At 32.4% G+C, this 24,412-nt stretch overlaps 1 protein-coding gene and 1 long non-coding RNA gene across 3 annotated transcripts in view; one reads left to right on the top strand and one right to left on the bottom strand.

The window, feature by feature from the left end:
• LOC111416914 (mitochondrial protein C2orf69 homolog) overlaps nucleotides 1–22,319 on the top strand; it is a 26,643-nt gene extending 4,324 nt beyond the window's left edge. For both annotated transcript variants that reach the window (XM_023049035.2, XM_023049034.2), the window contains exons 2-4: nucleotides 13,411–13,559; nucleotides 13,611–14,223; nucleotides 21,985–22,319. In XM_023049035.2, the coding sequence (XP_022904803.2) occupies nucleotides 13,428–13,559; nucleotides 13,611–14,223; nucleotides 21,985–22,193 (954 nt within the window). In that variant the 5' untranslated portion in view covers nucleotides 13,411–13,427 and the 3' untranslated portion in view covers nucleotides 22,194–22,319. The remainder of the gene's footprint in view (nucleotides 1–13,410; nucleotides 13,560–13,610; nucleotides 14,224–21,984) is intronic.
• Nucleotides 20,169–24,412, bottom strand: LOC111416915 (uncharacterized). The gene is made up of 3 exons (XR_002706617.2): nucleotides 24,336–24,412; nucleotides 21,686–24,277; nucleotides 20,169–21,312 (listed from the first exon to the last, which is right to left on the bottom strand). It is a non-coding gene; the product is annotated as an uncharacterized lncRNA (long non-coding RNA).

The following is a 24,412-nucleotide window of genomic DNA, read 5'->3' as shown; positions in this document are numbered from 1 at the left end:
TAACAATAAGAAAGGTTTGATTGTCACATGCATCACTACTTCTAGTGATGAGTTTCCATGATTCGTTACTGTTAGGAGTAGTTTTTGATATTAACCATTGTTCTAGAAAGCTGCCTTAAAATTATCCTCATTTCATACATTTTTTTTTCATTCATTTCTCAATTTTAAAGTAGGGTGTACAATTTTTAACAATACGCCCGCCATTCTGTATCCTCCATTTTAAATTTTCGAAAATTCGTCATCAGCCCATAGTCACATGATTTCGCAATAATCGTAAAAATAATAAGTAAAATAATCGAACTTATCTTCAAAATCGGAAAGGGTGATTTCTACCCTTAAAATGGCGATCGGGCAGATATGGCGATATACGTGTCGAATATTTTTCCATACGCTACTTGTATGCCAAGTTTCAAGAAAATCGATGTATAGCACTTCCCTAGTGTTATTTGTTAGATACGCTAAGAAATTCTACAATAGAAAAAATAGATGAACCTACAATTTCGGGCCAGTGTCGTTTTCTAGATGATAGTATAAGATTAAAAGTTTATGTCTTTTATTTTATATAGAATTTAAGTCTAACTAGTTTCGGTCCTTGGCCATCTTCAGAGACTCTAAAAATAGATTAACATCTCTCATCTTATCCATTTTACAAACTACAACGGCAGGTAGCGTTAGTTAGCATTAGATATCACTATGTTACACATTTTTATTGCACTAAAACTAACACTAGACCTAGAACTAGAATCATTCAAGTTTAGCCGTCTTGAGAGACGTGGGACTAGTTCTCGGTCTAGTGTTAGTTCTACTGGCAGTGGTAGGTAGCACTAGTTAGCATAAGATATTACTATGTTGTATATTTTTATTGAACTAAAACTAGAACGAGAACTAGAAATATTCGGGTTTAGTTGTGAAAAAAACTTTCAATTGTCAATGTCAACTTTAATTTTATTATTATATTCGTAATATTCATAAAATAACCTTTAAAGTGAGTCCAAACTTCACGCATTTATCTCAAAAAACAAAAAAGTTCGAACTTTCCACTTTTAATTTTGACATATTTGTCAACTTCATAAAAAACCCTTTCAAATGAGTCCAAACTCGACATATTTAACTTTAATATTAATGGAAATACAATCACTTCCGGTTTGAAGAGTCAACGTCTATTTTGACATATTTGTCATCTTCATTAAAAAAGCCTTTCAAATGAGTGCAAAGATGACCCACTTATCTCAAAAAAAAAAGTTTGAATAAAAAACATTAAACCCTAAGTTAGCAATAATCAAGGTAGCAATTTAATTTTTAAATATTAATACAAACCTTAATTTTTTATTTTTTTTTTTTAATTATATTTTTGTTTCTGTGACAAATATTAAGACATTTTATAAAAAATTAAGAATATGTCAAAATGACATTGACATTTCAAATCGGAAGTTGCTTATATCTCGAGTAACATTGGAATTAAACGTATCATATTTGTACTCATTTTAAAGAATTTTTCATGACGATTACAAATATGTCAAAATTGACGTTGACATTCTTAACCGGAAGTTGAAAATAACTTCATTAATATTCAAGATAAATATGTCGTTTTTGTACACATTTTAAAAGATTTTTAATGAAGATTACAAATATGTCAAAATTGAGGTTGACATTTTATACCTGAAGTTAGTTATCATATAACAGAAATTTTATAACTGAAGTGAATCTAGTGTTAGTCACTTTTCCGCACTTTCTTTTTATTTTTAACGTATTTTTTGGGTCATTTCACATTGATTAAAAAAAATCGTCGATTTTCAAGCCACATGATGATTCTTGAATTTTTCCCAAGTTTCTTAATACTTCTTTTGTTAAAAAAAAGCGTTCTTAAATTTTAACCTGTAAACTTGTAACACTTCGTCCTTAATTTCATTTTACAACTTTTTAAACTTTAATTTTGTAAATTAGTAACTAATAATCTGATTTCGACTTTGATATGTGATCTTTTTTAACAAAACAAAAAGAAATATTAAGAAACTTGTTTGTAATATGGATAAGATGAGAGATGTTAATCTATTTGTAGAGTTTCTCAAGATAGCCAAGGGCCGAAACTGGTTACACTTAAATTCTATATAAAATAAAAACCAGTTTAAAAGTACAAAGTCAAATTCTAGATTATTTTCTTCAAAAATTTGTACATGAATCGTCATCATTTTGTCTCTAATTTTAGTGATTAAATTTATGCCACGACTTGCAAAAACAACCTGTATAATCGTAAAACGTAACGAGTGACCAAGCGGCTTCTATCCTTGTTATAGCTGTCATCAGTGTTCTGTGATAAAAATGGACAGGCACCAAACAATTTTCAATAGTTTGAGCCTGTCTATTCAGAGAAGTCTTTTTTTGTGAAATACAATATTTGCAAGTTTATTCTTTAAGCAGCGCACATCTTATCAACCGTATCTACTGCTCCTTTTGTTTGATTATAACTTAAAATTATTTCGGGTTTACCCAACCTACCTTAACTAATTAAGAATGACACGAACAGGTGCATCGTGTATTTTGTACACAAACTCATTTATCTCACTAATTTATTTATTTTTTTAATTTTTAAGCCTCTCAAAAAATTTTCAACCGTATCCCTCAAAAGACAAATTAACTTAAGGAATACCTGCTAAAGAAAGTTTTATTTATCCGGAAATTACGTCATTCTACCCCTTAAACACAATTGTGTGCACTTTACACACAAGCGCGCCTGCCGGAAGGTTAAATTAGGATATTTTGTTTCTGGCACCAGTTTCCAAAAGTCGGCCAGAGAAAGAGATATGTGCTGAATTTGTAATGCCTGATCCTCCTTCATTTCTAGTACTTCTAAATCACCTGATGCTATATCGGATAGTATTTTATCAGAAATTGAAAAACCATCTTGAATTATATTAATTGCAATGGATTAACAAAAAATGAAATTGTTGATTCTCATATTTTAAAATCTGGTTGTAAAATTCGTTGTCAACTCTTCAATTTTTTCTTGATATTCATTAAGGATGCCATGTTGCAACCTTGTTCAGAAACTGGTTCGAAGTTCATTTCTCAAAACCCGAATGTTTCTAGTGTTAGTTGTAGTTTTAGTTCTAATTTTAGATCAATTTACACCGGCCGTGAAAGCCTTCGTACTTATAAAATGATATATCTTGCAGCCAGTTTTTGTCTTCCAGTTCTAGATATTGCCTTCTTTGTTCTTTTAAAAATATGCAAATGTGGAGTGAGTAATTCATTGAACAATTCATCAAACGGACAAGAATCACTAATTGTGGAATATCCTGAATGCAGTACAGTTATTTAAATCATAATTCAAATTATTTTCAAGTTTCATTTATTGCAGAAATACGACGCTCTGTAGCACGGCGTGATGTTGGAATTCGGGTAATCAGTTTTTGCAATTTTTCATTAGTTGGTTCCAGAATGTTAATTACGTTTACTAAGTTTTTTTAATAAATTCTAACATTCCATGATATAATAAAACTAGCTTCAATTTTCCTGGTATCTTCGTTACAGCATGAAGCTAAGAGGCCTTGTTGTTTCTGGGGACAATTTTTTAACGACATTAATTTTTGTTTCGCAATTTTGAACTTAGTAGATACTGGATGGAAAAATGCGGATGAGTGTATCATGGATGAGTGACCATTGTATTCAATAAATGCAAAACTTTCCTCCCATTCGCTACGAAAATATGTATTTTCTTCGAGTGCGGGAAGTTAGCCCCCCATTTTTTGATTTTTAAATTTTTCATAGTTGTTCTAGAGTTGTTCTACATTGTTCCAAAGCGGCAAATAAGAAAAATAAAAAGTCGGCAAGAAAAACCGAAAACGGGTTTTTTAACTAGCCCCCCATTTTTGGAAAAATCAGATTTTCTTTGTTGTTCTAGTTGTTCTAGTTAGTGTTCTAAAAAATCAAAATTATGGGATACATCATTACGAAGTTATAAATGAAAATAGGTTTGGCTGCCAAAATGTCTAGTTGATTGCTGTGACCATAGTTTTTCTATTTTCAATTCCATATTACAAATATATACTTATTATACCTAAAGCAATCTGGAACAGCTATTATTTTCACTAGAACAACTCTATAAAGGACACTTTATTCTTTGAAAATTAAAGTTTTTGGAAGTTTTAGTCAGTAATTCGTGTGTCAGTGGTTTTAAATTACATAATAAGAATTAAAACACATAGAACAATCTAAAATAACTCAAACTTTGCTGATTCAGATTGTTCTAGATGTGTTTTACGTTTAAACTAGGGAAAAAAAGGTTTTCCTGATTAGGGTCATTCTTAGAAAGGGTGGAAAAAAGGTTTATAAGAAAAAAATTTGTGTAATTAGTTTTCTAGGTTATATATTTATCGAAGAAAACATATTAGTATAACAAAAGTTTTGTACTTTGAGAATATAATTAAATAATGAAAATAATGTTAAGTTTAGAGGTAACGGAGTTGAGAAGTGGTAACGGAGTTGACAAATAATTTAATTCCAAGTTTTGTTCCTAACATCTCAACTTATTGCGTACTAAACTCAATGGCATATCATCATCCAATGATGATGAATCTGTATATACAACGCTATAACGTAGAGCTGTTCTATACTCCTTAGATCCAAGTTATAGTGTGAGCAAAGCTGGCCGGATTCACAACACAGACGTGTCAGTTCTCTGAAAGTAAGTCTATTCCTTAGTTTATTGATCCAGGCTACTTTCATCGTACCTTTAAACGTAGGAATATTTTCTGGGATCAGTTCGTCGATCATAGGGATTAGTTTTTCATCGATACGAAAGATCTTGATCCCCTTTATTGAGTTTTGTAAGACTTTTACTAAAGTATTGTAATCTGGTGTGGATACTTTTAATATACAACTAAGGTATGAAAAGTGTGGTAAGGTTGCTTGATAGACTTTACCACGCCGCAATTATATCTAAGATATCTGATGCTTTAAAGAGCCAAAGTGTGCAGATTGTACTTTTTCAGTATATTTACAGAAGTAATTTTTAGAAAAATCCATATGGATCAAGATTTTATCAACAGACAGATTCTTTTTCACTACATTTATACACCGATACTGATGGGATATATTCCTGAGGTGCAACATATATGTATCTCGGAATAGATTGTATCAATTCTGTAACTACTTGATGTTTTTCTAGCTGCCTTTTTTGCTTGGTAAGTTTCTTACTATGTTCCCTCCATTCTTCCCTTTTACGTCTTTTATCTGGATCTGTTAACATTGATATCTTTTTTATTTTATCGTAATTAACTCTGCGATGATACCGCTCTCTTTCCTTCGATTTAGCAATTTCATAAGCCTCAGGATCATTTTTTCATTGCGCTCTCAGTTTTCTCAACGCATCCCTCTTCTTTTAATTGCATATTTTCTTTTACTTTGATGTTGTAACCGCAGCCTCACTTAAGACCTTACTTCTAGTTTTCACATTTTGGAACAAAAGAATAATGAAACGTAAAATCGAAATTATACTCAAAATTAGATCTCGTCTAAAGCAAGAGAAACATGGTGCATATAAATTTGGAAATTATCACATTTGAGCACTGTTTTCTTTTTCTTTAACTTTTAACTAAATGTTGGATACATTGAAAATAAAATATTTACAGTACATAATGCGTTGTAACTGTTAAATGTGGCTGTAAATGCTACTGCCTAACATTAGTAACGGAGTTGAAATTCACGGAGTTGAGAAGACGCGCTTTCAAAAATATTCAAAATTAAACTAAATTAGATTTTATGCTGATAGTTGCATACCGTGTTCGTATATTTTTTAGTAATTTACTTAATGTAATTACAGTAAGAAATCACTTAAACTTTACCTTTCACGACAGGTAACGGAGTTGAGAAACCGAATAGCCAGAAAATATTTGTAGAAATCAATCAAAATCTTGAATATATTCAGCGTGTCAATTTTATATTTTTTAACAGTTATAGTGTCATACTAATATTAACTTCCCTATGCAGTGTTAACAATGAGCCGGGTAACCATGGCGACACGAATATTTATATTAGAAGATGTGGTAACGGAGTTGAGATTAAAACGAGGGACACAACATTTACGAGATTAATTTAAAACCAAAATGTATAAGAAATTGCAAACCATCTTCAAATCGATTTGTTAATTACCCCATATAAAAAAGACAGTAATAAAATGATATAATACTATTTTATTTTCGATTTAGAAATAGTTTTAGTTGCAATTTTACCAGAGAGACACCTGAATATTTAATGAAGTGCGAACCAACTTTTAAAAATTTTTGAATTTTGTGTACATAAAATATTTGTTACTTTAATGTAACTTAATGAAGTAATACTAATGAGTCTCACCATATAGCTTTTTGCTCGAATGAATGTACTTAACTCAGTATATAAGATTTGATATTAGAGGGACACTTTTTTAGCCCTTCTGAGAACGACCCATTATACGGACATTAATTTTGCAAAATCATAATTCTCTAATCTTCTTAAAAATACAGCAAAATGCAGACCTAACAAGAAAAATAATAAATTAACAAATGAATAATCCAACTATACGATCAGCAAACAAAAATACACTAAATATCTCTGTGACCCACCCACACAGAGCTATATTTATATATTTAATATAGCTGTACCTTAGGGGTAAAGGATCGTAATCCTAAGGATCGTGCCCTATAATGAGTTAAACATATTCCCCAAATTTCAATTTCCTAGCGTTTATGGTATTTGAGAAAAAAAAATTAAACCAAAATTTTCCGCCATTTTTGGATTTTTGGTTCATATATCAAAGTACCCTTAAAAATCACTAAAGAATCACCCCTTGAAGTTTGTAGCAGTCATTCAGATACAGCCTGTATAGACGTCCCGGTGAACGCTACGCAGCCGCTACTATACAGGAAGTGGATAGATTTGGTCGGGGCTCTGCTACGGTTTGGGCTGGAATCAGTATAGATATCAGAACTGATCTTGTTGTTGTTCCTGGTAGACTAAATGCCATGAATTACATCGAAAACATCTTGGAGGACCATGTGGTGCCTGCTTCATATGGGGTCGGTCAAAATTTCATCCTAATGCAGGACATTGCAAAACCACATACCGCCGCCATCACCAGAAATTCTTTGCAAGAACGTGGAATTCAGGTCATGGAATTGCCGGCGTTAAGTCCTGACCTGAATCCTATTGAACACGTGTAGGATCAGCTTGACCGACGCGTTCACAAGCGTCCTAATCCACCACTCACTATACAGGCACTGACACAAGCCCTGAGGAATGGGAAAGCGTACCTCAAGAATCTCTTCGCAGACTAGTGCGAAGCATGCCACGCAGGTGTGAGGAAGTGATTCGTGCTGGTGGAGGGCATACACGGTATTAAACCTCACCAATTTACAGAAAATCCGACTGTCATCGATGCTATAAAAGTCGTTTCCACCTTGTTTTGCGTTATTAATTTACATTTTTAAGTATAACTTAGAAGTAACTAAGAGCTGTAACATTGTTTTAGTAATTTTCCTTAGTTAAATATATGCCGTTGAAGTAAACCAAATTTGATTTGCTTAGAACTATTATTTAAAAAGTTACAGATTTCGAAAAAATTGTTCCTCTAATTTTTTTGAGCAGTATATTTATATGTATTTATACATACAGGGTGATTCAAAAAACCGCTGACAGACTTCTAGAGTAGATAATACATGAAAAATTAAGATGAATAGTCTTAATATACATGGGTCGCAAATGCTTCGTTGGCGAGATATAGCGGATCAAAGTTTCTTTAAAATTAAACATTATCTGCTATAAAAAGCACTTTTTTAAAAATATTGTCTACGCCATAACTCTCTACGCGTGTAAAGTGATCAATTATCTATCAATTGGTCTCTTACAAAACTTTGATCAAAGCAATAGTTTCTAAGAAAAACACGTTTATAGAAAATTTGTTAATTCAATCAAAAACTGTTACTTTAATCAAAGTTTTGTAAGAGACCAATTGATAGATAATTGATCACTTTACACGAAAATACTGCCCGTTTGACAAAATTAGCGGTGGAGTTGAAAATATTTTTAAAAAAGGGCTTTTTGTTGCAGATAATGTTTAATTTTAAAGAAACTTTGACCCGCTATACCTCGTTAAGCAGGCATTTGCGACCCCATGTATATTAAGACTTTTCATCTTAATTATTGATGTATCGTTGACAGACTTCTAGGGCAGGTAACCCTAGAAGTCTGTCAACGATTTTTTGAATCACCCTATATATACTATATTTGTTCCCTTATGTTAATAACATAAAATATTAAAATTCGGATGAAGAATTATACAGAGTTTCCCAAATGTAACGAATAAATTCGTTAAAACAACTAATAACAGTTTATAAAAAAATCGCTGAGACATTACGGAATATGAAAGAAGACCTTTTTCTGAATCTACTACAGTCAATATTAATATTGGTTACATAAAAAAATTTTCGAGAAAAATTATCTGAAGTTTAATTATTTCCTGTTCAATTGAGATAGCAAAATAGCAGTAGCTAACCATGGCAACCAACAGGTTCAGATATCAAAAATTAATCATTGTCTTAATAAATTATCTGAAACAACTGGTTGCCATGGTTAACCCCCACAACTCTTCTCATCCATCGCTTCCCCTCTCCCCCCTCTCCCAAGATCTGCCCTCGGTCCAGCTCCTCCTCCCTCAACTCACTGCACACATTCAACATCATATTCCATAATAAAAATGGGGGATTGCTATTTGAAAAAAATAGCGATGACATCATAACTTCTTTAAAAATGGCGGAAAAATTTTAAAATCTATACCAAAAAATTGCAAAAAATGTAAATCCTTAGACCAGTCTCAGCGATTTTTCCATAAACTGTTATTAGTTGTTTTAACGAATTTATCCGTTACTTTTGGGAAACACTGTATAATTCTTCATCCGAATTTTGATATTTTATTTTATTAATATATGGGAACAAATATAGTATATATAAATATATAATAAGTAATATACAGGCTGTTCAGAAATTGGCGGATAATGTACACGTAGCGACATTCTTCGCTCGATTCTAAAGCGAAAGTCTTAATAGGGTCGTTAAGTATGTTTTTTTATTGGCTTATTCAAAAGTTTTTTAAAACTGATTGACACCACATTTTTTAATTTTTGATTCGGAGGCTTAGTTTTTCAAAAAAAATAATAATAAAGTTTAAAATTACAGGGCGCGAACTCCAAAGTACGTCACACAGATTTGAGCGTACGATTGGAGCGTATAAAAATCAATAAAATTCCTGGAGAGAGACAATGCTACGAATCTTATGCGTTAGAAGATAACGGGAGAGAACGTAACGTCTGTGATTTCTTTCTTCTTAAAATGTCATCTGGTGTCGAGGGTGGGGAATTTTAAACTTTTACATTAATTATTGCAAAAATTAAACAATTTTCGAACGTGAAAACGTTACTAATCCGTCTAATTTAATTTAGATTATCGATTCTGTTAAAGACGGTCTTTCTAATCTATTGAACTTAACGGCCCTATTGTTACATCATGCTTCATACGTCTTCATGAGGTTCTCAAAGGTCGGATAATGTGTCCATAAATAATCATTAATATTCAATATGATATGTTGATAAACTATTTTTTTTGTTAAAGTTATTTTTTTTAGCTTTAATGTTTGTTTTTAACATGTTTTCATTATCATATCTTCATGAAAAACACATTTGGCAACATATTAGAACAACATTATTATTAAGATTAATATTAAGATTTTCGATTCAGATTCGATCGTAGAATTATCCGCCAATTTCTGAACATCCTGTATAGTATAAGAAATATATCTCGGTGTCGGTGGGTCATAGAGTTATTTAGTTTTATACATAATGTATAAAACATAATACAAATAGTGTATTTTTGTTTGCTGGTCGAATAGTTGAATTGTTCATTTCTTGATTTATTATTTTTCTTGTTAGGTCTGCATTTTGCTGTATTTTTAAGAAGATATGATTTTGCAAAATTCATGTCCGTGTTTTTCCCTAGTTTAAACGTAATACACACCTAGAACAATTTGAATCAGAGAGATCTAAAAGTTTGAGTTATTTTAGATCGTTATATGTTTTTTAATTATTATTATGTAATTTAAAATCGCTGACGCAAGAATTATTGACTGAAACTGTCAAAAACTTTCATTTTCAAAGAGTAAAGTGTCCTTTATACAGGGTGATTCATAAGTAATGGGCCAAATTGTAAATGTACGTTCAGGAGGCCAAAATAATAATATTTTCATTAACAATAATGGGTCTTAGTCTGCTCCTTACTGAGATACAGGATGTTAAAGCGAAAAAAATAAAATAGATTTTTGTTAATAGATCAGCTACTTTTCTACATAATGACTCATAGTTGACTTATAGTTTTTGTAAGGGTAAACAATAATGTGTGAGAGGATTTGAGTTAACTCGTAGATGTCGCCACATGCGCCATATGAATTATGAAACGTCAATGAGCTTTTACGTTTAATGAATAGTTTAAAACATTTTATTGTTAAGTAAACTGATTCATTCTTGTCCTAACATAAATCAAAATGACATGTTAGACATGTTATGCGTTTACGCACAAGAACGTTTTTCTGGGCAAGCAGCATCCAGAAAATATCGTGAAATGTACCCTTACAGAAGGCAGCCAAACCGGAAGATATTTCAAAATATTTATAATCGATTGGGTGAAACAGGTTCATTTCGTCCAAAATATCATACAGGACGTCCTAAGATTATCACTCCGCAGCAAGAAGATGAAATTTTGGTAAGAATTGCGCAAAATTCTGAAATAAGCACTCGTCGATTGTCTGCAGCAACTGGAATAAGCCAACCATCCGTGACTAGAATTTTACACAAGGAAAATTTATATCCCTATCATTTTATACCTGTGCAAAATTTACTTCCAACAGATTATCGAATCAGAGTTCAATTTTGTCAGTGGCTAAAAGGAAAATTGAATAATAATCCAACATTCCTAAATAACATTCTTTTCACGGATGAAGCAACCTTTACCAGACGCGGAGTTTTTAATTGGCGAAATAGTCATGCCTGGGAAACCGAAAACCCTCGTTTAAAAAAAGATAGACATTTCCAGCACGAGTTTAAAATAAATGTGTGGTGCGGTGTAATAGGCAATACATTACTGGGCCCAGTTGAATTACCTCCTAATTTAAATGGAGAGTCATATTTAATTTTTTTAAATAATGACTTAGTCGACCTCTTGGGAGATCTTCCATTACAACTAAGAAGAAATATGTGGTTCATGCAAGACGGTGCTCCTCCACATTTTTCACGTGCTGTGCGCGAACATCTGAATGAAACATTCCCTCACCGTTGGATTGGACGTGGTAGTGAATTTCAGTGGCCACCTCGCAGTCCCGATTTTAATCCACTTGATTTTTATGTGTGGGGTTACATGAAATCAATGGTCTATGCTGAACCTACTATAAATACACGAGACGAGTTATGGAATAGAATTCAAGATGCAGCCAATTCAATACGAAATAATCCTGCAACATTTTTTAAAGTCAGACAATCCTTAACCAAACGGTTAAATGCGTGTATAAATGTTGGTGGTGGTCATGTTGAAAACCTTTTGCAGTAGCTCATAATTAAGCTTAAATTTAATTTAACTTCGCACAACATTAACATGTAGGTTTTGATAACAGTTGTCGTAAGTGGTCTTAGTTCAAGTCTGTTCTAATGTTGTATTTCGTTTTATTAACTGGCGTACAATAAATTGTTTTATTACGTAATTTTTTTATGGTTTCAGTTTAATATTGTTATCAATTATCAATTACGGTTAGGTAAATGTCAACATTCCATGCCATGCTTGTGTCTTAACAGATTAATGCTACGTCGACCACCGTGAAATGTAGTGTAGTGAATTAGTAAAATTCAAATATCTCGAAAATCGTTAATATTTTCAAGATCAAAGAAGTATAGCTTTTTTCTACAGAAATGATGGGGCTATCCAAATTAAACAAGTATGTTGTAAAATAATGAGCGATAAAAAATTTGTAGCTGATTTCATCTAATTCATATGGCGCATGTGGCGACATCTACGAGTTAACTCAAATCCTCTCACACATTATTGTTTACCCTTACAAAAACTATAAGTCAACTATGAGTCATTATGTAGAAAAGTAGCTGATCTATTAACAAAAATCTATTTTATTTTTTTCGCTTTAACATCCTGTATCTCAGTAAGGAGCAGACTAAGACCCATTATTGTTAATGAAAATATTATTATTTTGGCCTCCTGAACGTACATTTACAATTTGGCCCATTACTTATGAATCACCCTGTAGAGTTGTTCTACTGAAAATAATAGCTGTTCCAGATTGCTTTCGGTATAATAAGTATATATTTGTAATATGGAATTGAAAATAGAAAAACTATGGTCACGGCAATCAACTAGACATTTTGGCAGCGAAACCTATTTTTAGTTATAACTTCGTAATGCTGTATCCCATAATTTTGGTTTTCTAGAACAAGGCTAGTCAAAAAACCGGTTTTTCCGTTTTTATAAAAATTTTTGTCCACGACTACCTTATAATATATACCTTATGAATGAATTTTCTAAAACAAAATGGTAATCATTTTTCACGGAGTGATTAATAGCGGTGAATAATAATCATTATCCACGGGTATCTTGACCAGACTAATAATAATTATTTGAAACGTTAAAAGTTCAAAAAACGTCAATTTAATTCAATTTTTTAGGAGTTTCTAAATGTTTGACATTAAAAAAACCTAAACAAATTCATTTTTTCGTATGATTTAAGCATAAATTAATTAATTTTCCTAAAGAAAACGATGTTTTATAAAACTGACATTTAATTTTGACAAATTGTTGTGAAGTTGGTTACAGTTAGTAACATTGAATTTGTGTCACATTTATTTTTTAAATAAATTTATGGAATCAATTTCAATAGTCGTGGACAAAGTATAGTATTCTACTCGCATATAATTATTATATGCTCATATAATAATATACTATTATTTTCCGTTTTAATAAAAAAATTAAAAATCAAAAAATGGGGGTTAACTTCCCACAGTCATTTTCTTCATATTTTCGGTTATCACGTTGCCTAGTAGCATAATAAATATCAATTATTACAATAAATAATTGAATAACAACTTACTTTTAAAACCAGTAAAAAGGCTGAAATTATAACATTAACACGTCCAAACACGTACCGGCTACACAAACCAAGCTAAATATCGTAAAATAGTAACTTTTGTCATAAATTTTATATTATAATATACTGCTCTTTGGAGCTGCATTAAGCAATGAAAGAGCCGCATGCGGTTCATTGAGCCGTATTTGCCCACCGTTGTTACAGTTGTTTTTTTAATTTGATCAATTTTCCAACAACAAATTTTACAGGTTATTTAATCAAAAAAATGATTCGAACCGTTCCAATAAGATTTCCTTCAGTAAAAGGTTACGAAAACCGCGTTAATGACATCATTTATTGCCCGCCGATTCGAAATGGATTAAATTCGGTTGTGATTTTTTTTGGTGGTGACATGCAGGTAAACGGTTAATTTTATTAACAATTAATTTTCTTATATTAATTCTTTTAGGACTTGTATGAAAATATGGAATCCCACCGAGATGCTAAAAACTACTTAAAATACAACCTCGAAGACTGTACGCTCCGATTAAGAAACAAATTCCCCGATTCTCACCTAATAAACGTCCGGCCATCTAAAATTATCTTAAAAACGTTTAGTTGTTACTCAAATTTTGTTCCTACAGGAGATTACGGATCTCCCGAACACGTTTCAATGAATTTCGCATTAAAACATTTGCAAAAATTGCTTCAAAACGTCTCCGAACGGTTAAATCATATGAAGCGAGAGGAATTTATTGAAAATACACAGAAATATCGATCGGATTTATTAAAAGACACGGAAGAGAGAGAGCGAATTTTGTTAAATTATGATCAAAATCTATTCGGAAAGAATTTACAATTTGAAAATTTCGATTTAAAAGCTATCGGATTTAGTAAAGGTTGTGTCGTTTTAAATCAATTTTTGTATGAATTTCATTATTTAAAAACCGAAAATAATGATTTAAATCTAAACGAATTTGTGCATCGGTTTAAAGATTTATATTGGTTAGATGGTGGACATTCCGGTGGAAAAAATATTTGGATTACTTCAAAACCAATTTTAGACACCCTTTCCAATTTAGGCAAGAATTATTTTATTAATTTTATTATTCATTTTAAAGTTTGAGGTTATACAGTAAAGTGCCGATTATCTGTGAACCATTTAATATGTTACAAATTTGTTCATTTTAAGCAGAAAAGTTACTAAAAACATGTGCTCAATTCTCAAAGGTAACTGAAATACAGCCAGTTAATGCATAAATTGATACCCACGGCTGTTGTGAAACAGTGATTTGTCAATGTTTGACATTTACCATTATTTGGTTGACGTGTCGACTAAGCTGTTGATAATGCCTCACATATTGACTCATGCAGAATATATTATGCTGATATGGTGCTTTGTTACGGTTTCTGCTCGTCGAGACAAGAGCTTGTATGTATGTATGTTACGGGGAGTGCGTATACTATACGCGGCACCTAGGCCCCAACGGGCCCCTTGTACATCCTCCTCTAAGAGGTCTGAGATGTTAAACGCGAGCTTAACTCGATTTCTGGCTGATTCCGCTTCCTGACCGACCCCCCTCACCGGGCGTGCTATGGCACAGGCCCAGTGCGGGTTCGCCCCTGTCAGGTGCCGCTCAACGATGCCACTCACTCGCTGGCCCCTCCGTACCAAGGTGGAGCAAAGCTGCTCATCAACCTTGGCCCGGGTACGCTCTCACGAGGTGTAGCTTCATGAGCGCTAACGCGCGTTCAGCCATGTGTTCAAACCCCTTACACACATGGGTGATAACGACAACCAGAGGTGTACGACTGGTTGCCGGGACCGACGGCTTAACGTCCCCTCCGAAGGACGGGTGGGCGGCTTGGTGAATATGTTTAAACCGGGACTCGAACCCGGAACGTCTGCGTGTCAACCCGAGAGTTTAACCGCTGAGCCACCGCCCAACCTTTACAAGAGCTTTTACTCGAACATTCAACAGATTGCAAGAACCGGTTCTGTTCCAAGTATAAGTATTCATTCTCAACGTGCAAGTGTGCAAACTCTGAATGAAGTTGAACAAATTCTTCAGTCGGTAGAATGCATTCCATCTACTAGTACAAGAAGACTTTCTGCTCGTCTTGGTGTTCCTCATGTAAAAGTATGAAGAACTCATGGCTTGTATCCATTCCATGTTCAACCAGTACAACACCTTGAACTAACAGACTTTGCCAGGACATTGGAATTTTGTGGATGGGTAATATCTAACACCCGCTTGGTTCCTGTGATACTTTTTACTGATGAAGCCACTTTCACCCGCAATGGAATCAATAACAGTCGAAACCGTGGTCTCACCGTGGTCTGAGAATAATCCGCATGCCAGTGTTGAAACAAATTTTTAGGTAAAATTCTCTGAATCTATAGTGTGGAATGATTCACAATAACTTAATTGGGCCTTTCGTACTACCCGAGCGTTTAACAGCGGACAGATATTTAGAGTTCTTGAGCAATGAGCTTCCAATACTGTTAGAAGATATTCCTTTGGCTACCAGAGCCAATATGTTCTTCCAGCATGATGAACCAAACCTTTGCGGAATGGTGGATTGTTCGTAGGGGTCCTATCAGTTGGCCAGCAGGGTCACCGGACCTTAATCCGTTAGATTACGGAATGTGGGGATGGCTGAAAAGCGATGTTTATCGCTCGTATTACGGCCAGTGCTGCACGAATACGCAGCACAGTGCGTGATATCTTCAAGAGATCAGCCAAGTGCATCGAGTTAGGCGGTGGGATATTCGAACCGTGCCTTTAAAGTCCGAGTTTCGATATTTTATGAAAGTACACATTTAAATAAATCAGTTTATGCATTAACTGGCTGTATCTCAGTTACCTTTGAGAATTGAGGACATGTTTTTAGGAACTTTTCTGCTTAAAATGAACAAATCTGTAACATAAACGTATGTACTATTGCTGATAAAACACCTTGTATATTTTTTAATTTTAACAACAAATTCTTTTCGTACTCCGCTACGTCTAATTATTTTTTCGAAAAAAATCTATATTATATATCAGAAAAAAACACGAACGGAGTGTAAAAACCCCGTTTAAACGTTCCCTTGGCACCTCCAAAATTAAAACAAATTCGGGGAAACTCAGACGGATGTTTTCATTCTTTCTGTGTAAATTCGTGTTGCGTAGATACAGTACTGTAGCGCGTTGCTGTACTGTAGTAATGGCTCCTAAGCGAAGACGGGTGGTTTTAACAGTGAAAAAAAAATTTTAAATTATTAAAAGACGTCAACATGGTGAAAGTATCACTTTGCTGGCTGATGATTATGGAGTTGCACAACAAACTGTACGCAATTTAATGAAACAGCAGCCCAAATTGGAAACATTCGTTTCTATGTAACAGTGTGTAAACATCAGCTGGCCCTTCACATAGAAAAACAATGAAAGGTACGAGGAGTGAGCAACTGGAAAATGTAATGGTGAAGGTTTTTTCAGCAAACAGCACTAGGAGACCCGATGTCCGATCCGTATGTGTTAGCTAAAGCATAATACTTTGCAGAAAAGTTACAAATCACCGAAAGACTTACACTTTCAACAGATTGCAAAGGCATGGAAGTAGAGAATTACAAATACAACAAGAACAGCTTACTGCTGACGATGTTGGGGCTACAATTTTTTGTGACACCTGCTCCAATATACAATGCTGATGAGACCGGCCTCTATTGGCGTACAATGCCCACTCCTACATTAGCATCTGCTAAAGAAAAAATTGCTCCTGGCTATAAAATTAATATAGATCGGATTACAGTGTAATGTTGCTCAAATGCTACTGGAGAAAATAAACTAAAATTAGCTGTAGTAGGGAAGTCAGATTTTCCTAGAGGTTTAAAGAAATAAAAAAAACTGCCAGTGGAATACTACAAGTGTTGTGCGTACAAAGGTGTCCCTCAAGAAGCAATATTGCTTCTTGATAATGCGCCATCTCATTCGCCAGTTGAAGCATTGTCAGTTAAGAACGGGAGTATCACAGTTTTGGATCTTCCGCCAAATATGACCGCGCTAATTCAACCCATGGATCAAGGCGTAATTGAAACAATGAAGAGGTTGTACAGAAAAAATTTAGTGATAAATCTGGTAGTAAAAGACAACAATACTCCTTTTCACTTTTGGAAATCGTATGCTTGGGAAAATGTGAAAGCTACCACAATTGAAAAATGTTTTAACAATATTTTATGCGATGAATCAACTGTGAAGAACATGAAATTGATAATGATGAACCGTTAGATGTATTTCAGTCGTTAAAAAATGTTCAGGGCTTTGAAGAACTGGATGACGAAAATATTCTGAAGTGGGTAAATATTGACTTAAATGTTTTGGACTGTGAACACATAACCGACGATGATCTAGTCGATAGTGTCACTAAACCAATCTCTGAACCGAGTTCACTCCAAGAATGTAGTGACGATGACGTAGAAGATGTCAGTTTAGAACCACAATTCAAAGTCAGCTGCAAGGAAGCATAGCAGGTGCTGAAATTCGTTTAAATTTTATGGAACAACAAGATGTTACTGACTATACAGGGTAATTCATATTCGACCCCCACCATTGGGATCTCAGAAACTATAAGAGATACAGAAATGGTTAAATTTAGGCAAAGTTGCGCATCTTAGAGCTCATCGTTTTTCAACTAAGTTTTTGGATCTAGCCGTTTTAGTTTTTAAAATATGGCCGAAAAACAGAAAAATGACTTTTTCGTTTTTTGCCTATAACTTCTTCATTTTTCGCTTTATCGTGAATCTGAAAAAACATTCTTAAGGCAATTTTTTATGAAAAATGTCATGACACAACTAAAAATTTTCTCCGACGTTTCGTTTTCGTGAAACTATCATCAGGTTTATTTTTTCTTATGAACGCCATATTTGACTTTCACACCAAAAAAATAGAATAATTAATTCTGATTTCAATGATATGTCACAAAAAAAACTAATATCTAATTAGGAGGTTGTAATTTGTGCGCTAAGTGTTTCCATAGAAACCAACAAACAATACTTATGAAGGATACTTCGAAAGTACTGATTTAAGATGGCTTTTACAAACGAAGAGAAACGAGACATGATAAAACTTTATTATAAATATGACAGAAATACAGTGAGAGCTTCGCAAATGTATTTGGAAATGTATCCGGAGAGACGACAATCGGACAGAACGACGGTTTGGTTGAATATGGAGCTTTTCAGAAGCCACGGAGAAAGTACGGTGATAGAATGAATCAGGAAGTTAAAGAAAACATAATAAATGAGGTATAAAGTTAAACTTACAAACTGAAAGAAGAATATTTTCATTTATACAAATCAAACTGCAAACTCAATTAAGTACTGTTTTAGATAAGAAATAATACTTCAAAATCTACGTATGAAATTGCATCAGAATTTGGGATTCCGCAAACTTGTGTCTGGAGAGAGTTTAAAAGGAATCACTTAAAATGTTATAATGTACGCGTTTCACAAAAATTACACCCAGGAGATCCTGCTAGAAGACTAACGTTGCAACTAGATTATAAATCAAATTAATATTTCTCCTGAATTTTTAAACAACATAATTTGGACTGACGAAAGTACTTTTACAAATTCTGATGCTGTCAACAGAAACAATGAGCATAAATGGGATGAAATTCTCCATATTTCTCTAATATAAATAGGATGTATGTAAAAGTAAAAACTTTTTGAGAAATACTAAAATGTTTTAATTCTATTTAAGCAGACATGTTTCGAAACTAATGTTTCATCTTCAATACATAGAATATTATACAATATAATGGAATAAAATTATGTTAGTAGGTGGGGTTCAGGAAATCTCTTTTTAACTTAATTTACAAATAAAATTTAAATTAAATTTAACAAAATCAAAAAATTAAAAATCTTGAATAATAAAGATAAAATCATACGATACTTTCCAAGATTTTATCTTTATTATTGAAGATTTCTAATTTTTTGATTTTGTTAAATTTAATTTAAATTTTATTTCTAAATTAAGTTAAAAAGAGATTTCCTGAAACAATGAGCATATTTAGAGCATCAACAATCCTATGCAATTTAGGGAAATTAGGCCACAAATTCGTTTTAGATTAAATGTATAGGCAGGAATCTATGGAAATCGAATATTAGGTCCACATTTTTTCCGGGGTAATTTGAATGGAGAAATGTATCTGCAATTTTTGAGAACAACATTTGGGGAATATTTGGAGAATTTACGTATTGCAAACTACTACAGGTATTGGTTCCAACACGACGGAGCCCCTGCTCATAACACTCCAGCAGTGTGTGATTTTCTTGATGCAGATAAGATGACCTGCAAGATCTCCAGATCTAAATGTTTTAGATACATTTTTATGGTGAACTTTGAAGAACAAGGTGTACCAACAAGAACATGACAACAATGAAGACCTCAGAGAGAGTATCATAACTGAATTTAGATCCATAAGAAGAAGAGATGTAGAAAGAGCTGTAGGAAATATTAGTCGACGTACACGTTTATGCATCCAAGAAAATGGCCATCACTTTGAACTTTAAAAATATGCAACTGCTTTAGTTGCATATTTTTTTATTTACAATACTGTTTTTGTTTTGTTATTTAACATTTAAAATTAATTTTTATTTTATTATCATAAATACTTTTCCTGTAGTTTGTGAAGTGTTTTACATTCAACAAAACGTTGTTATTTTAAAAACTAAAACGGCTAGATCCATAAACTTAGTTAAAAATGATGAGCTCTAAGATACGCAACTTTGCCCCCATTTAGCCATTTCTGTATCTCTTATGGTTTCTGACAACCCAATGGTGGGGGTCGAATTTGAATTACCCTGTATAGAAATTTTAAAAATTCATACTTACATAACAAATATTAAACAACAAATAATTAACCAGAAAAGAAAACAAGTAAAAATAACCGACTTTTTTTAAAAATAATGAAGTGTTTTGTTATTTGTTTTTATTATTAGTTTATTATCTGTTATTATTATTTAGTTTTATTGTAAAGAAGATTATTTTACACAAATTTATTTCTTTCATTATACAATTCTCTAACCTTGGCTTATAACAAAAATGAAACATTGGTACTTCAATTTTAACACTAATTTTAAAAACGTCAGGTTGTATTATCCCTGGTTTTCGATTATCCGGTTTCTATTTTCCCTCGATTACCACGGTTAATCGGCACTCTACTGTAATTAGTTTTTGACAGATTAACTTTGATATAACTTTACTCTATTTTTTAATTCAGAGGAGTAAGATGAAAAGTCACGTTTACACAGTGTAATTTTTCAAAGTTATTTTTTGGCGGGAGTTTTAAAACCAGAGAGGATTTTAAGTAAACTGTAGTTACGAATTTAATGACTTATTTGTTTAAACGTAATAAAAACCAGGGCGTACCTTCTTACTTTATCCTACATAAAATGCAACATGTCAATATAATTTGACATTACACTAAAACCTCGATATAACGGATTAATACGGGGAAGGCAGTGTCCGTTATAGCTCACTAAAGATATACAATAATCTAGCGCTGAATAACAAATAAAATTAGATTAATACTAGCACTTGAACTAATACTAGACCAAAAACATTCCGTTTAGCTGTACCACTCTTAAGACGGCTGGTAGGTGGTAGATAGCCCTAGTTAGCATAAAATATCACTATGTTGCATATTTTTATTGAACTAAAACTAGAATTAATACTAGAACTAGAAACTATCGGGTTTAGGTAAAGTTCTCGGTCTAGTATTAGTTCTAGTTTTACACTAGCACTACCACTAGAACTAACACAAGACCTAGAATTAGAATCAGTCGTGTTTAGCCGTCTTGAGAGACGTGCGGCTAAATCCGAATGTTTCTAGTTCTCGGTCTAGTATTAGTTCTAATTTTACACTAGCACTATCACTAGAAATAACACAAGACCTAGAAGTAGAATCATTCGGGTTTAGCCGTCTTGAGAAACGTGCGGCTAAACCCGAATGTTTCTAGTTCTCGGTCTATTGTTAATTCTAGTGGTAGTGGTAGGAAGCGCTAGTTAGCATAAGATATTATTATATTGTATATTTTTATTGAATTAAAACTAAAACTAACACTAGACCTAGAACTAGAAAGTATCGGGTTTAGCCGTACATCTTCAGACGCACTAACACAAGACCTAGAACTGGAATCATTCGGGTTTAGCCGTCTTATGAGACGTGCGACTAAATCCGAATGTTTCCAGTTCTTGGTCTAGTGTTAATTAGTTTTACACTAGCACTATCACTAGAAATAACACAAGACCTAGAACTAGAATCATTCAGGTTTAGCCGTCTTGAGAGACGTGCGGCTAAACCCGAATGTTTCTAGTTCTAGGTCTAGTGTTAGTTCTAGTTTTACACTATCACTAGAACTAACACAAGACCTAGAACTAGAATCTTTCGGGTTTAGCCGTCTTGAGAGACGTGCGGCTAAATCCGAATGTTTCTAGTTCTCGGTCTAGTGTTAGTTCTAGTTTTACATTGGCACTATCACTAGAACTAGCACAAGACCTAGAACTATAATCCGAACTCAACCCGAATGTTTCTAGGCGGTCAGCAACATCTAGAATTTTCCTGGTGTAATTTTTGGTTAAAACTGTTAACTAAAACTGACCATAGCAATTCTTTTTTTTGGCGCTTCAATTTGAAAACAGTCCTCCGAATTAAAAAATAGAGTATAGAAAAATAAAGTGAGTTTAGGATCATTTAAACTTTACTTTTTAATTAAATTTAAGCTATTTTTCTTTCAATATCTTTCTCTTTCGTTAAACAGATTTAACCAAATAATATTATTGAATTATTTTTTTTAGAATTAAATGTTCAAGTCCATGTATCACCATATCAAATCGAAGATGATCGTAGACCTTGGATTCGAAAAGAAGAAAAAGCTTTCAGTGATTCATTAAAACGTTTAAACGCCTCAATTTTCAGGCGGGTTCATTTCGAGAATGTTCAACCGAGCTTATTTACCCATTTTGAAGTATTAAATGCCTTTAAAGAAGACGAGGACCTAAATTGATACAAAAAATATTATGTAATTGATTATAACAAAACATTGTTTTCTTTGGCTTCATTTTAATGCTTCGCTGAAACTGAAAATGGTTATGAAACGTGGAATAATAATAAAAAATGAGATAAAAAAAGATTGTGTATTTCATTACCATCTGGTTATGAGAAGTGTTTACTGGACTGTTCTAAAAATAACTTGCGTAACCATGGGATATTTCTTATGCAAGATAAATAATTTATGATTAAAAAGAAATAAAATTATTTAAATTAAAAAAAATTTTTTTTAGGTTAACTTCATAATTGACAGTTAAATTAGATTGTAATAAACGCATACCGTTGCTAGGTAACGCTTAAATATAAAATACAAACGTCAAATTTGACGTTTAAATTAAATTTGAAGTATTAAAATGAAGTTTTTTAATTATTAAAATCTTTTTTCTTTGTTGTTAAGTTTGGGTAAGAATAATAAGGAATTTGTTGATGTAAACCAAAACAGTTTTCGCCCACGTGTTCAAAGCTCATCTCAAAACATCACACCGTATTTTAAAAACTGCACAACACAAATTCCCCGGCTTTTCATCATCATCGAAAACCAGATGCTGCTTTTCCTTTACACTTCTCTTCGTCCCCTTTGCCCTAACACACCGCGTCCCTACTCTGCTCTATTCTCACCAAAACACCCTTCTTTTAGCCTCTGTTCAGACCCATACAGACCCGGCGAGCCTTTTCTATAGGTAGTATCATGTACAGTCCCTGTCTACAACACAACGAAAACGTTGTCTCTTTAACGTTTTTTGTAGTATTTACTTTCGCTGGTGTGCTTGGTTGTGATTAAACCGACAAGTTTATTTCCAAATCAATCATATTCTGTGCAAATGAAGGAGGTAAACTTTTATTTAATTCTTTTACGCTTTATGTATTCGCTTTAAACGTGAATGAATCCATTGTTGGTGTTGATATCAAGTTTTTTTTTAAACACCACGAGGTTTTAATATAGATTTCAAAATGAAGTGTTTGATTACGTTTTTCCTGGTTTATTTAAACGATCAATATCAACTGTAATTTAATTTTTTTGTTATTGATTAGGTATCGAGGCAAATCAAACATTGAAGTCACTAAACACCATTTAAACATTAATTTCCAGAAAATCTAATTTAAATAGTGACTAAAAGTTATTTCGGAAAACCGCAGGAAATTAACAAGATTATTCATGGTGTTGTGTTAGTGTGTTTATTCGGGTAAAAGCCCTGATAAGAGACTTCCCGTGTGGTATACATATTATTAAAAAGTTCCGTTGTCCTTTCGTTTAACGAGTTTAAATGATTCATTTATTTTGTGGAAAAAAAGTTATTGCATATTCCGTATATTTGAAAAAATTAAAACCACCCAGTGTTTGTTAATTCTTCAAATTTAAAGTTAGTAAGTAATAAGTAATGCTTTAATTTTATGAATCACATAACCTCACTTTTTGAAATGTCATATAATTAACATTTTATTAATATTATATCGAAAAAATAATGATTGGAAATGTTTAAATAATTGCTTTTAATTATTTAATTTTTACTCTTTCATGTTTTATAATACTTTAAAAGTTAAAAATTTATTTTTAAATTTATATGTTCATAACCTAAAAATAACTGTCAAATATTAATCTGTCATTAATCTTATTTAATAGAAAAATTAAATGAGAATTGACTCACCTTAAATAATTCTCTTCATAAGTATTGATAAAAATAAAGAAAACACTTAAATAAGTGCTTAAAATTAAAAAAAATTTCCATTTAATAACTGTATAATTACTTCGAGTTTGACATATTTTTAAAAGAGCCATCTAGTTTAAATCAATAGTATTAGTTTTAAATTTATAACTGTCAAATATTAATCTGTCATTAATCTTATTTAATAAAAAAATAAATGAGAATTAACTCACCTTAAATAATTCTCTTCATAAGTATTGATAAAAATAAAGAAGACACTTAAATAAGCACTTAAAATTAAAAAAACGTTCCATTTAATAACATTATAATTACTATTTTTGAAAGAGCCATCTACTATGAATTAATAGTATTAGTTTTAAATTTATTATTTATTAACCTAAAAATAAGGAATTTAGATTAAATTTTTGTTTACAACAAATTCATTTAAAGCGTACCTGAACTCAAAAGCTTATTTTCACTTCTAAGAAAAAATTGACCCTAATTTTACGGATCTTATTATTCTTATTACACA

This window comes from Onthophagus taurus, chromosome 3, assembly GCF_036711975.1.
Source record: "Onthophagus taurus isolate NC chromosome 3, IU_Otau_3.0, whole genome shotgun sequence".
Classification (NCBI taxonomy): domain Eukaryota; kingdom Metazoa; phylum Arthropoda; class Insecta; order Coleoptera; family Scarabaeidae; genus Onthophagus; species Onthophagus taurus.
The sequence above is the reverse complement of the archived record's forward strand: the minus strand, read 5'-3'. Positions and strand labels throughout refer to the sequence as shown.